The sequence below is a fragment of the Dromiciops gliroides genome, chromosome 5, assembly GCF_019393635.1.
Source record: "Dromiciops gliroides isolate mDroGli1 chromosome 5, mDroGli1.pri, whole genome shotgun sequence".
NCBI lineage: Eukaryota > Metazoa > Chordata > Mammalia > Microbiotheria > Microbiotheriidae > Dromiciops > Dromiciops gliroides.
In genome coordinates this window covers 220354792-220368506 of record NC_057865.1, presented here as the reverse complement: position 1 = coordinate 220368506, position 13715 = coordinate 220354792, and the positions used below count along the sequence as shown (strand labels likewise).

General features: G+C 53.6%; 1 protein-coding gene across 1 annotated transcript; it reads right to left on the bottom strand.

The window, feature by feature from the left end:
* Positions 1 to 222: 222 nt before the first annotated feature.
* Positions 223 to 13405, bottom strand: TNS2 (tensin 2). Its single transcript, XM_043968568.1, has 26 exons — positions 13374 to 13405; positions 13012 to 13051; positions 12845 to 12893; positions 11771 to 11945; positions 11021 to 11071; positions 10261 to 10383; positions 10097 to 10161; positions 9709 to 9792; positions 8756 to 8868; positions 8609 to 8669; positions 8238 to 8313; positions 7735 to 7864; positions 7554 to 7619; positions 7314 to 7430; positions 4483 to 5700; positions 4127 to 4268; positions 3368 to 3963; positions 3021 to 3110; positions 2491 to 2616; positions 2213 to 2305; positions 2033 to 2110; positions 1797 to 1874; positions 1402 to 1570; positions 1216 to 1284; positions 1047 to 1076; positions 223 to 838 (listed from the first exon to the last, which is right to left on the bottom strand). Exons 4-26 carry the CDS (start codon positions 11921 to 11923, stop codon positions 700 to 702), a joined length of 3867 nt encoding a protein of 1288 aa, XP_043824503.1. The 5' UTR covers positions 11924 to 11945; positions 12845 to 12893; positions 13012 to 13051; positions 13374 to 13405; the 3' UTR covers positions 223 to 699.
* Positions 13406 to 13715: the final 310 nt, after the last annotated feature.

Here is a 13715-nt window from a genome sequence, read left to right as displayed (position 1 = left end):
ATGGGATGGGGACCTGACAGCTCTCCATAACTGAGGGCAGCATTGGCGGCATGAGGAGGACACTTGTGCGCAGGCAGTATGGAGATGCAGTGGGGAAGACGGGAGGGATGTGCATGCATGATCCTACAGCCAGGCGGGGAGAGCCGGGGGAGGAGATACATGGAAGCAAGTGACTGGGCCCCCTACAGGCTCCTGCAGCTCCAGGACATCACCAACTCTGACTGAAGCTCATAGAAATTCTTTATTAGACAAAAATAGACTCTTTTTCTTTTTTTTCTTCATATAATCCCAACCTGCTCTCTCTGCTTAGTGGGAGTTAGCAGGAAGAAGGACACAGTCCTGCCCCCTTCCCTTTCTCCCTTTGCCTCTGCTCTGGCCTGCAGCTGGGTGGAGCTGGCAGTGCTGCAACCCCTCCCAGACCAGGGTCCTCTCAGGCAGGGCCATCCCAGACCCCTCTGTGGCTTCACTTCCGACACCGCCCCCTACGACACCCAAGCGATCCCCTTCCCCTCTGCTCACCTACACTTGCCATCTCCTATGCTCATCTGGTCTGTGTGGCAGGCTGGGGGTGGCGGTGGGGGTAGGGAGTGGGGAGTGTCACAGGAAGCCCCTTGCTTGTGCTTAGAGGTGAGGGGAAAGGTCGGGGGGGGGGGCTGATAGGAAGGGGACATTAATATGGGTCTGGCCTTCATCGCCCCTTCACTTTCTCTGACCCAGCAGAACTTTGGTGATGAAAGTGACAATGGCAACAGCTGGCTGGTCGGGATCAAGCTCCGAAAAGAGATGACATACGTTTTCCCAGGGGCTGCTCGGCTTCCTGGCCACAAAACCAAAGATCCTAGGGAATCAGGAGACAGAGGTTGAGGGGGGAGAAAAGATTCCAGGGGAACACATTAGGCCTCGGGGTGAAGCTGTCTTTGGAGGGTTCCCAGCTGACTGCGGTAGGTACCTGGCTAGGGACGGGAGCAATGTTGGGGATGCTTAGCCCTGTGCAGGGGGCGGGGAGGAATAGACTTTTGAGGTTCCCAGGGGAGGAGTGCACTTACTTAGAGGTGGTTCCATCCGTGTTGGTCCATCTGCAGTGGAAGAGTAATTCATATAAGGGCCCTGATGTAATACTATGTATGGGAAGTATCTACCTTCCTTCCAGGAGGGACTCAGGGTACAAAGCATTGGCCATGGGGTGGAGGGGTAGTAGTGAAGGAGTGCCCTTACCTCCTGTCCTGAGGGTCTGTGCTACAGAAGGTGATGCTGTTCACGGGGTAATGGCGCCGGAAGAAGAGCCTGGAAGTGGGAGAAATGGGATTGGGGATGACATCAGACTTAGGAGGGGCCTTGAGGCCAGAATGAATCAGGCTTTGGGGGTCAGAGTGGAATAAATCAGGGCTCATAGAAACTTACTTCCGATGGTTGTCTGTCAGCGTGATGCCTTGGGCCGAGACCTTGAAGTGGACCGTGACTGGGGTTGGGGTGGGGCTGCAGCTCAGAGCCGCAGAACTGGCCCGGGCCACAGCCTGGGGGCCCGTCAGGGACTCTGTCTCCACAGACGTCAGATACAATACACTGCAGGCTGGTGGTGACATCAGGGTAAGAGAGGGGAGACAGTGGAGATCAGCAGAGTGCTAGAGGCTCTCAGGCCAACCTCCCTCCTTCCTCTTGGTTTAGGAGCAGGCTGCTTCCTTGTCCCCTCAGGTGCAACCCTCAGTAACCCCAGGGACAAGAAGACTCCCAGGTTTGGAGTGAGCATCGGTGAGACCCGTTCCCTGCAAAGTATGGGGGGAAGGGGAGTTCTGTACCTGCCCCCTGCCGCAGGAGGTCTGATGCGGTGCTCATGTTGGTGTGCACTGAAACCTCAGGAGTCTTGTCCAGGGGATCTAGGATGGGGGGGGGGTGGTAAAGAATGCAGTCAGAGGAGAGGAGAGAGGCTCTCCCCAGGACCATGACCAAGGTACTTCCATCCAGGTTGGTTTAGGCTCGTTAGTGGTCTGAAGGCTCCGTTGGGAGCAAAGTTGGGGGAGTCCAAGGTACCCACCTTTACTGGGGATTCGGAGGCAGCAGGGAAGGGAGATGGGTGCAATTGAATGTTGGGAGACCAGAGCTGACAGGCTGCCTATAGATTGAAGAAAGTGGTTAGGATCCTGGTCTCTCCACGCTTCCCACTGTCCCAGGTCACCACCCCCCACCATTTCCCAATGATCTCCAGGCTTCTCACCAAAGTGGGGTTCAGTGGGGCATCCCTTGATTTTCACCCCTTTGGGTCCCGTCTCGATGAGGAAATGACGGACCAGCTGTTCCAAAGGGTCACCTAAGAAGGTGGGGCAGGAAATGAGGGACTGGTTTTTCTCTCAAGATTTCCCTGCCCTTTGCCCTTTCATTTCCCTTAGAGAAAAAGGTAGTGTTCTCCTCCCCTTGGCCCTTTTCAGCCCTCTTGCCTCTGGTGTACCCACTGTACAGCATGCTTTTTCTGTGTTTCCCCAATCCCCAGTTCACCTTTCCAGGCCTGGGCACTGGGCGGGGGTGTAGCCACTTTGAGCGCCAGCCCATATGCCCCTTGGAAGGAATGACTGTCTCGTATCAGGAAGGCGCCAGGTTCCTTGTCCTTCAGCAGAGAGATGGCTGGGAGGGGGAAAAAATAATGAATAACTGAGTCTCATACCTACTCCCCTATCTCCCCCCCTCCCCGCAAAAAATTCCTCTTTTTGTTGAGCGAGCTCTGCAATCTTCCTTCCCCCTGACCCAAGGGCAATAAAAAGGAGTGGCAAGGGGGGCAGCTAGGTGGCGCAGTGGATAGAGCACCGGCCCTGGAGACAGGAGTACCTGAATTCAAATCAGGCCTCAGACACTTAACACTTACTAGCTGTGTGACCCTGGGCAAGTCACTTAACCCCAATTGCCTCACTTAAAAAAAAAAAAAAAAAAAGCTTGGCAAGGGATGGAGGCAGAAGGGGCCAAGGGGATGATGTGGAGCTGGGGCCTGTAGGGACAAGAGCCCTGGAGCTTGAGAAAGAAACTCTTCTTACCTTGGTCTCTGGACAGGTGTGGCTTATACCAGAACTTGGATGTGTCTTGCACAAACTTGACATTGCTCTGGCTCTCCTGGGGAGGGGGTTCTAGGAATACAGTGGGACAGTGGTTCTGGCACCCACCTCCCACTAGAAATCTATCTCCTATCTCCAGCCACCTCTACAATCCTCCCAAGAGAGAGAAAGAGTTTGTTAGAGTCTCTCCAAATCATCTTCCTGGGTCTAGTCAGCCAGCAAACATGAAGTGGCTACTATGTGTTGGACTAGGCAAAACAGTCCCTCGTCTAGAGTTTAGGTTCCGGGTCCCTCCCGTCCTGTTGGCATCCCAGGTCCTAGGTGGGTACCTGGAGAACTCGGGGCATCATCTGGAAGCAGTGGAGCAAATGTGACATGATGCGTGGTCCCTCTGCCTGGTGGGGATGCACGTTCCCCGGCCCACGGTCGGCCTGCCTGCTGCCCAGCTGCTGGCGGGTGCCGTTTCTCTGGCAACGGGGGCTGGGTGGTGCCATTGGAGTCATAGGAAGCAGCCAGAGGAAAGGCAGGCGTGGGCGAACTTTGTGGGGGTTCAGGGGCAGCCACAAGCCAAGGCATCTGGGCAGGCACGGGTGTGAGGGGTGATCCATCTGGACTGTCCAAGGGACCACGAGGACCCTGCCATGTGGTGTGACGGAGTCCAGGTAGTGTGGTAGGCACAGGAGTTCGGGGATTGGCACTGCCAGGGTACACGCCTGGGCTCCTCCTCTCCTGAGGCCAGTCTCTGGGGGAGCTGGAAGGAGAGGCTGAAGGGAAGGGGCCGGAGGCTGGGGGATCAGTCCCACTTGTTGGAGGCAGCTCAGAAGCCTTTTCAGCGTTCCCCTGGGGAGCAGAAAGAGCCCCTTCTCCTGGGTTCAGTCTCAAGGCAGGTGCCAGGCTAGGGGATCGACTCTCTTGGTTCTGGGGGCTGTGAAGAAATGGAAGGAGGGGCAAAACCAACATGGCGGACCTTGGCTTCTCACCACCTTTTCCTAGAACCCATCTGGGGGCAGAGCTCAGAAAACACTAGCCTTTTGGCCAGGCTCCTCCCAGTACTACCCAATGCCAGCTTCCTGCTGGGGCCTCTGTACCTTTCCTTGCCCTGGACTGGGCTGCTGGTATGGAGAGGGGTAGGGGAGCCAGACAGGTCAGATGGGGCACTCTCCACAACCTGGGCATTTGGGGTAATGTGCCCATTGGGTCCCTCTTGCCATAAGCCTGGTTCTGGTGAATCTGTAGAAAGGAGGGTACAAGTGAGAGAATGTAAAGACTAGGACCAACAGTCCATCTTCCCTGGGAGGGGGATCCATGTTTAGCTTCCCAATCCTTTTACTGACCCTTCTCCATCCCAGTCATCACATGCCCCCACGCTCTTCCCAAGCCTCTCCCAGGAACCCTCCTCTTTGCCCTAGCACCTTCCCCCACCTCCAACCACAAGGCTACTCACCTGGAGGTGCCAAGCTGCCTGTCTGAGCCAGGTGCCCCGGCAAGGGGTACCCATCCCCTCCCTCCTCAGGAGGGATCTCGTAACTCAGCTTGCTGGACGGTGGGTAGGAGGGGCTACCTGGCAAGATGGAGCCAGGACAGGGAGAGTGCACTCCAGGGTTGGGATACCCTCTGCTCTCGCTGGGTGGTGATGCATAACCCCGGGCTGACCGCCCATATGTGGGGCAGTACCCAGGCATTGCTCCCCCACTGCTGTATGCCACCAGGGTCGGGTACCCCGGATGCCCATACCTTCCTTCAGGGCAGAGAGCATAAGGGTACCCCTCATGACCATCCTCTCCAGGCTTAGGCTGCTTCAGGCAATTGTAGTCGGGCACCGCAGCATGGTGGTGTCCATAAGCAGGCATCAGCAGTGGCACTGGATGCCTGGTCCGTAGAGGGTGCACTAGGGGCTTCCCCGGCTCTCCTGTCCACCCCTCGCCTGCCTCCCTCTCCAGCCGAAGGCCATACAGGGCAGCTGTGGGCAGCGCCAGCTTCTCTTCACAGGCTGGGCATGAGCACAAAGCAGGCAGACCCCCATCCTCTAAGATCACTACATCCCGGTAGGCAGGGAGGCGGTAGCTAAATTCCCCATTGGTGGGTTTGCCCAGCTTCGGGGGGTATGGATATGGCCCCTCGGATAAGGATCGGCAGAGTTGCCTTTTCTCCAGGGGGACCTCCCCATAACCCTGAGGGAGGGGCTCATAACCCCCATAGGCCAGCCGCCTTCTTTCTAAGGTCCCCTCTGGCCTGTAGTAGCCACCTCCATTGGGAGTCCCACAGGGCTCTCTGTAGCCATGGCGGCAGGAACAATGTCGGCTCAGGCCAGGCCTCTGGCTCTGATAGACTCCAAGTGGGGCACTGCTGCCCGGGAGCAGCTGGTCCTCTTCATCCAAAATGGCAGTCTCCCGGCCCACTCCCCGGCCCACCCCACCTATCCCACAGCCCCCCAGGAGTCGCTCCAGCTCCTGCCGTTCTGCAGGAGTAGGGGGTGGTCGAGTTGGGGAGTCAGCTGGGGGCTCTGCGGTCAAGGTGGAAGAGTGGCCTGAGTCACTGCTGACCGAGAGGAGTGGAGGTGGGGGGTGCTCTGGAGACGGCCTCGGTGGGGAGGGCCGGGGTGCCCGCCGTACCTGGGCGTAAGGGCTGCCATCCAGGGGTCCCCGCGTGTGGGTTGGGGAGCCTGTGTAGGGGGAAGAGAATTGGGCAGAACTGGAGGGAAAGAGAGGGCACTTGCAAAATGCAGAATAAGAGATTTTTTTGGATATAGCCAAAGTGGGGATTAGCTTTGCTTGACTATGCATATTTGTTACACAGGCTTTGTTTGTTTTTCCAGTGAGAGGTTGTGTCATGAGGAGTAAGAGGGGATAGGAAAGAAGGAAGGAAGGAAGGGAGGGAGGAAGGGAGGGAGGAAAGAAGAAAGAAAGAAAGAAAGAAAGAAAGAAAGGAAGGAAGGAAGGAAGGAAGGAAGGAAGGAAGGAAGGAAGGAAGGAAGGAAGGAAGGAAGGAAGGAAGGAAGAAAGAAAGGAGAAAGAAAGAAAGGAGTAGGAGGGAAAGGAGGGTGGAAGGAAGGAAGGGAGGGAGGGAAAGAAAAACAGAAAGACGGGCAGCTAAGTGGCACAGTAGATAATGCAGCAGCCCTGGATTTAGGAGGACCTGAGTTCAAATCCAGCCTCAGACACTTGACATTAGCTGTATGACCCTAGGCAAGTCATTTAACCCTCATTGCCCCATGAAGAAAGAAAGAAAGAAAGAAAGAAAGAAAGAAAGAAAGAAAGAAAGAAAGAAAGAAAGAAAGAAAGAAAGAGATAGAAAGAAAGAAAGAGAGGGAGGGAAAAGAGGGCAGAAGGAAGGGAGGGAGGGAGGAAAGAAAAAGAAAGGAAGGAAGGAGAAAGGGAAGGAAGGAAGGTAAAGAAAGGATGTCAGGAGGAAGGAAGGAAAGGAAGGAGAAAGAAAGAAAGAAAGAAAGAAAGAAAGAAAGAAAGAAAGAAAGAAAGAAAGAAAGAAAGAAAGAAAGAAAGAAAGAAAGAAAGAAAGGAAGGAAGGAAGGAAGGAAGGAAGGAAGGAAGGAAGGAAGGAAGGAAGGTAAAGAAAGGATGGCAGGGGGCAGCTAGATGGTGCAGTGGATAAAGCACCGGCCCTGGATTCGGGAGTACCTGAGTTCAAATCCAGCCTCAGACACTTAACACTTATTAGCTGTGTGACCCTGGGCAAGTCACTTAACCCCAATTGCCCCGCAAAAAAAAAAAAAAAAAAAAAAAAAAAAGGATGGCAGGAGGAAGAAAGAAAAGGAAGGAAAGAAAGAAAGGACACAAGGAAGGAAAGAGAAAGAAAGGAAGGAAGGAAGGAGAGAGAGAGGGAAAGGAGGGCAGAAGGAAGGAAGGAAATTATAGCGGCATTTCTTTAAGAAATGAGAGGAGAATGGAAAGAGACCAGAAAGAAGCACAGACAAGCAGGACAGCTTTGAAAACTACAGGTTGAATTTATTATATGCTTTAAAAAGAAAAGTAAGCTATACGTAACAGAAATCTGCAGGTTTGTGTACAATCCTCTTCTTCCTTTCTACTATGTATCATCTTATTTGGCATTTTTTAAGTTCAGAATTTAAAAGAAACTCACGCACACAGAGGAGCTGTCAGAACGGAAAGGAAGAGCTAGGGGAGATCAAAAAGATCAAGAGAAGAGAATGAAAGGACAGGAAAGGTGGTTGTGAGGGCCAGAGGGGTATCAATCAGGCACTCTAGAGGGCTGGAATGACCCTCAAACTATCCCCACTGCCTTCTTGTCCCTTCATACCATCCCCACTGTCCTCATGGTGTTGGTTAAAATTCTCATAGGAGTCCCAGCGAACGGCTGAATCTGTGGTGTTGTAGTCAACAGAAACCGACGCATCATTTCGTGGGGGCTCCCGGCCTAAGATGGAAGAACAGTGAGCACCACGTTCAAAAGGTGGGCAGGAGACCCAGGGAAGATGGAAGTGAGCAGTGGGGGAACACTGACAACAGAACAAAATGAAACACCAGCCTGGGGTCTTACCTTTTATTTTTTCAGGGCCGGAGGAGAAGACAAATTCCACGGAGGCTTGGAAGGGAAATCTTTCATCTGGGGAAGGAGGACAAGAAGAGTCCCTCAGTGTCTCTGCATGAGTCCCTCCCCCCCCCCAGCTCTCAGCATGGACCCTGTCCCTTCCCCTGGCATGCCTGCCCTCCCCGCTCACCAGTCCAGGCCTCATCCAGCTGGTCCTTGGAGAAGGTGAGGTGAGGTCCATGAATAGTACATGTGTGGAACTGAACCCGGAAGACAAGGGTCCGCTCTGACTCTCGTCCCCCCTTATGATAGCACGTCACCTGTTTGGGGGAAAGAGGGGAAGGGGCCCTTAGGCACCCAGCCACTGTGTCAGGCCACCCTGCCAGGGAACCTTTTCTGGGAGTCCCCCTCCCCCACCTCAAGGTCCTACCTTCAACACTTGGGTTTTGTTTTTTTTTTAGTGAGGCAATTGGGGTTAAGTGACTTGCCCAGGGTCACACAGCTAGTAAGTGTTAAGTGTCTGAGGCTGGATTTGAACTCAGGTACTCCTGACTCCAGGGCCGGTGCTCTATCTACTGCGCCACCTAGCTGCTTCCTACCTTCAACACTTGGACCCACAGGGCATCAGAATCTGACTCTCCTCTATGCCCCCCCAAGACCTTCCCCCTCTTCCCTTGGCTTTGCTTTTCTTACCAGGACATCACCTTTGAGGAGAAGCGCAGGCTCCAGGCTGATGCAAAGCTGCTGGGGCCCTGGGTTTGGGACGTGACTTAGGGGGAAATGAGAACAAAGGCAGGAATGAGACAGAAGACTGACTGAAGAGGGGGCTTAGCCACCTGATGTCCAGTAAGTCGGGAATAAGGGAGCAGACACAGGGACTGAGGGCTCAGATGCCCAGGGAGCTAGGGACTAGAAACATCTGGGATGGGGCAGTTAGAGACCCAGAACAATCAGGAGAGAGTGGGGTTCTCAGCTGGGGACTGAGGCCTCTAAGGAGGCTGGGGGCTGAGCCTGGGGAGTTACAGTAGATGGGGAGGAGTGGGAAATGGATGATAACAACTCACTAGACTCCAGATGTATAGACTAGCTGCATGGACTGATAGATCTTGAGGAATGGTTGATAGCCTGATGCAGAGAAGAGGAAGGTGAGGAGGAGGAAGAGGGAAGAAAGACTCTGCCCCTCCCTGAGTCCACACCTTCAGGGGTCTCACCTGTGCCTGGCTCAAAGGCAGGCAGGACCGGCATGAGCACATGGTGGAGGAACAGGGGGCTGCTATTCATTCTGATGGAGCCAGACAGGAGACCGCTGAAGTAGCTGATGTACCTGGATGGGTCGATTCAATTTACCATGTACACAAGGAGAGGGATGAGGAGACACTGCCCCTGCCCACACAGTGCTAGTAGGGAAGGGAGTTTAGGCACACAAATCATGAGGCTACAAAACAAGACTGGACAAGTGTGCAAGAAGGGGGAAGGGCAGGGAGATAAAAGGTCACATGAGGTCTGAGGAAGGAATGCACATTTCCAGCTGGAGTCAGCAAGGGATGGCCTCATGGCAGAGATGCCCAGTTCAGAGAATGGAACTATATTCTCTATCTGCATATTCTTTACCAGGCTTAAGTTCTCAACTGTTTCTGTATCACAAATGCCATTGGCAGTCTGATAAAGCCTACGACTCCTTCTCTCAATCTGAGATTGTTTTGTTTTTTAAAAAAATTCATAATTGAGGGAGATGCTAAATTTCAGTTAGAGGTGGGTGAAAGAAAAGGAATACTTTTTCCCATTCAGGTTCATAATCCACAGATCCCTTAGGGGTCTGTGGACCAACCCCATGTGTGACCCTGGGCAAGTCACTTAACCCTCATTGCCCCGCCAAAAAACAAAAACAAAAACAAAAGAATACCTGTCCTGGATCCTGCCCTCTCTCCCTCTGCCTCTTGGCAGTCCTGCCCTCCCCTCTCACCTTCATCTCCTTCTTCCACTCTGGGACGGGGCATCCCAGAGAGCTCTTTTCCTTACACTGAATTGTGCTTCACTTAAAGCCCCTTTGTTCTCACCTTATTTCCTAGCAGGCAGGCCCACTCCCCCGCCCATCCCCCCAACCCCACGCTCACCCTTGTCCACTACTCCCTTCCTGAGGTCCCAAGCTCCCCTACCCCCTTACCTTCGCTGGGAGGGCTGGAATTCAGAGGCCACTTTGTCTTCACAGAACTTGCGCATGGTGAGAGTGGCCAAAGCCTGGTCCTCACTGGGAAGTTACGAAGGTTATAGAGCCTGGATGAGCATCCCAACCCACTCCCCAGGGACCCCCAGAGGAAAATTGTAGGAATAGGGGGGCAGGGAGAAGGGGACCAAAATGTTGTTCCATTTCTGTGTAGCCTAAAGCACTTTTTCCAAGGTCACAGAGCCGTCTCATTCTACCTGTCTCATTCGCCTGAGAGTGAGGTGAGATGTCAATGCCTCACATCCTTAAAGGGGTGGAGGATGGGGCTGTGTGTTCCAAGCTTCCCCTATCCCCAGGGGACGGGAAGAAGGGAGAGACAGAGGCCTACCTGGCTGAGATCTTGCTGTAATGCATGTAGGCAGCCACAATGACACCCAGCTTGGCCTTGTTTCCCTGGGGCAGAGACAGAGACAGTGCTGGTACCTCGGATGGAAGTCTTGGTCCCCAGGGGCCTGACCGGCTCTCACCCCTCACCCCTCACACTGGGCGTACCTTACAGTAGAGCACCACCACATGCTGGGGGCTGGAGCTGAGCCAGTTTTCCATAGCCTTGCAAATGGAGCACAGCCTGTCCAGCGGTGGTGCGTGTAAGTCGGGCCAGCCAAAGTCCTGGACCTGGAGGAGTCAGTTGGTCGAGAGGTATTTATTAAGCATTTACTGTGTGACAAGGACTGAGCTAAGGGCTGGGGTTATAAAAAAGGGTGGAAATTAATAAGAAGGGTAGGTCTGAACAGCTAGGGGCCTGGGGCCAAGGATGCCGTCCAGGGTGGTGAGTGCGAAGTGCTTGAGGGTGAGAGAAAGGACATCCTGGGGATTTCTGTGCTGGTCTCCATCACAGATCCAGAACTGGAAGGATCTTCCAAGAGCATCTGGTTCAAACTCCCCATTTCACAGGTGAGGAGACTGGGGCCCCAGAGAAGTCAAGTGATTGATCAGACTAAAGTCACATAGGCAGTAAATGGCAGAGGGGTATTCGAACCCAGGCCTTTCCTCTGAATCCCCAAATTCTGCACTCTGGGACATCTGGAGCACAGATCCCTGGCATCTTGCCCCCCTGTTCCCTCTGGCAGATCATAGCAGTCCTGCTCTCAGGGAGTCAGTTGGAGGGCTGGGGTGTGTGTGGTGGGGTGCAGAGAGGAGGGTTTGTAAAGGGCACAGCCTCTGCAGGCCAGGCTGTGCCACTTGGCAGAGAAGGGGGCGGGTGGGCCAGGCTTCCTCCAGCTGGAGGCAGAGATGTCTGTCTGGGCCCTACCTTGGGGTTCAGTCGGTTCAGGTCATGTCGTTTCTCTGATAGGTTGAAGAGCTACAAAAGACAGAAGCAGAGGCCAGGGAGGATTTGTGATTTTACTGGGGAGCTCCTGGGACTCACAAAATCCACCTCTGCTCTGCAACTTCCAGTTTTCAAAGAGAGTTGCTTAGAGGCTAAGTGATTTGACCAAGGTCATACAGCCAGTGTCTATCTATAGGTTGATCAAAATAGTTATTGAGCACCTGCTATTTGCCAGATACTATGCTAGGTGCTAGGGATACAAAAAATGAAATGGAGAAGGGAATGAGCATTTATATATATAGTACTTTCTTTGTACCACACACTATGCTAAGCACTACTACAAAAATTTCATTCGATCTTCCCAACAACTCTGGGAAGTATTAGGTGCTGTTATTAACCTCATTTTACATTTAGGGAAACTGAGGCAAACAGAAGTGAAGTGACTCGCCCAGGGTCACACAGCCAGGAAGGACCTGAGGCTGGATTTGAATTCAGGTCTTCTTGACTCCCTACCTAGTGTTCTGTGAAGCCGCCCTGAAATCCTATTCTCAAAGACCTCACATTTTATACCAGAAATGGGACTTGAACCCAGATTTTCTAATTGCAAAGTAGCAAACTTTTAGGCGACCATGCCAAGGGGCAGCCCAAAGCTGCCAGTCCCATCACCCCGTGCCCAGCCATGCCAAGCCCCTCCTCCAAGCCACTTTCCCGGGTCCTGGCCCTGTCCCTCACCAGGTAGTTGTCTCGGTGCTTGGACTGTAGAACGTGGGCCAGTTCCCGAAGGTGGCTTCGGTGCCTCTGCTCATCGAACCCTCCCCCGGGAAGGCAGCCGCCCAGGATCCGCTCAGTCACATAGGTCAGATCCAGGTCCCAGCGGCGCTCCATCAGGGGGTCCAGGCTGAAACTCCTGTAGTTACAGCAGCAAACAGGCATGGAGGAATGGAAGATACAGGGAGATAGATGCAGGGTCAGTCTAAAGAACTTTCTACTATTAGGATAGAAAGGAGTTGCGGAAAGAACTTTCCTCTCATTGGGATGGAGTGAGCTCTCTGTCACTTGAAGTATCCAAAAAGAAGGGGATGGTTAGGGGCGTTATAATGAGAATCTACTCTCTCTGGGAGCTTTAAAGTCTCTTCCAACTCTGAAATTGTGGAGGGTAAACATAAACATGTTGGGGAATGAGGTGTGTAGGGGCACAAGTGTTAGGAATCACTCAACCTGGGCAGGGCACATGTCGTGGTCAGGGGGAAAAGTGGGGAGAAGGGGAGGAAAGGGGATGACATCACTGAGTACAAGCAGTGAATAGGATTTAGAGCTAGAAAGAAAGAGGTCATCTAGTCCAATCTCTCTTTTTTTTTTCTTTTTAGTGAGGCGATTGGGGTTAAGTGACTTGCCCAAGGTCACACAGCTAGTAAGTGTTAAGTGTCTGAGGCCGGATTTGAACTCAGGGTGCTCCTGACTCGAGGGCCGGTGCTCTATCCACTGCGCCACCTAGCTGCCCCTAGTCCAATCTCTTGATTTATAGAGAAGGAATCTCCGGCCCAGGCAAATGACTTCTCCAAGGTCACACAGGCTCTAAGTCCTTGTAAGCTGTCATTTGGATCCAGATCAACCAATCAATAATGTTTATTAAGCGCCTAATACTCTTTCTCCAGCATCCTTCCTACTGCATCACACTGGGGCATTGTGCTGGGTCGGGGAACAGATGACTAAAGGACAGGAACTATCCCGCCACAGCTGGGGAAGCAGTGAGTGTCTGGTTAGAGTTGGGATCCCACCCCCAGCCCCCAGCCACCACCCCCATACCTGGGCAAGGTGCTCCGCTGCTTGGAATGATTCAAGACTTGGTGGATCCCTGGTGAGACAGAAGCCTTGGTGGGATTCCCTGCCTCTCCCTCCTCTCCCACCTCCCCAGCACCCCTTCTCCATCGTCTGTCCGGGTACCCTCCCCATCTTCTCTTCTGCCACCTTACCAGGTGCTCGATTCGTCTCACCGGTGCAGTGTTTCTCCGCTAGAAGGGAAAAGAGGCATTGGATGAATCGGTGGTGGGAGCAGGGGTGAGTCCCAGATAGTATGTGGGGGATGGCTAGCAAGCTTTTTAGTAAGTTACTTCCCAGTGGTAGAGCTGGGCAGTGCTGGATAGAAGGGGGTTTCTGACCGTTGGGGAAGCCTCTATAACCAGAAGAATGAGAAGAGGGCAAGGACGGGGCACCAAGATGTCAACTGCTCCCTCAAGGGTGCCCACAACCCAAGGTATCCCAGAGGAGTCAACCACCCACCATATCTGGGGATGGGAGACAAGAGACTAGCTCAGCATTCTCTGAACATACTCACAGTTCCACGGGGGGCAGGGCTTGGCACGTTGTGGTCACCTGGAAGGAGGCCTTAGTGAAAGGGGTACCTATGCTCCTAACGTCCACACCCTGGAAGGGTGGTGGTTGGGGGGGACCCCTGCTTCAAGGTGAGATGGCTGAGGGGGTTGTGGGCACCAGCTGAGTGCTGACTCTATATAACGGAGCCGTTGCAGTCTCCCCTCCGGCCTCTCGGCCCCCCACCCCCCCCCCCCGACCCCTTGCGTGTTGCTCTTGGCTTCCAGCCCCCTCCCCACACAGACCCCCATTCATCCCAGCCTCAGGACAAGAAGCTATATATAGTACCGCACAAGGCGGGCAGTGG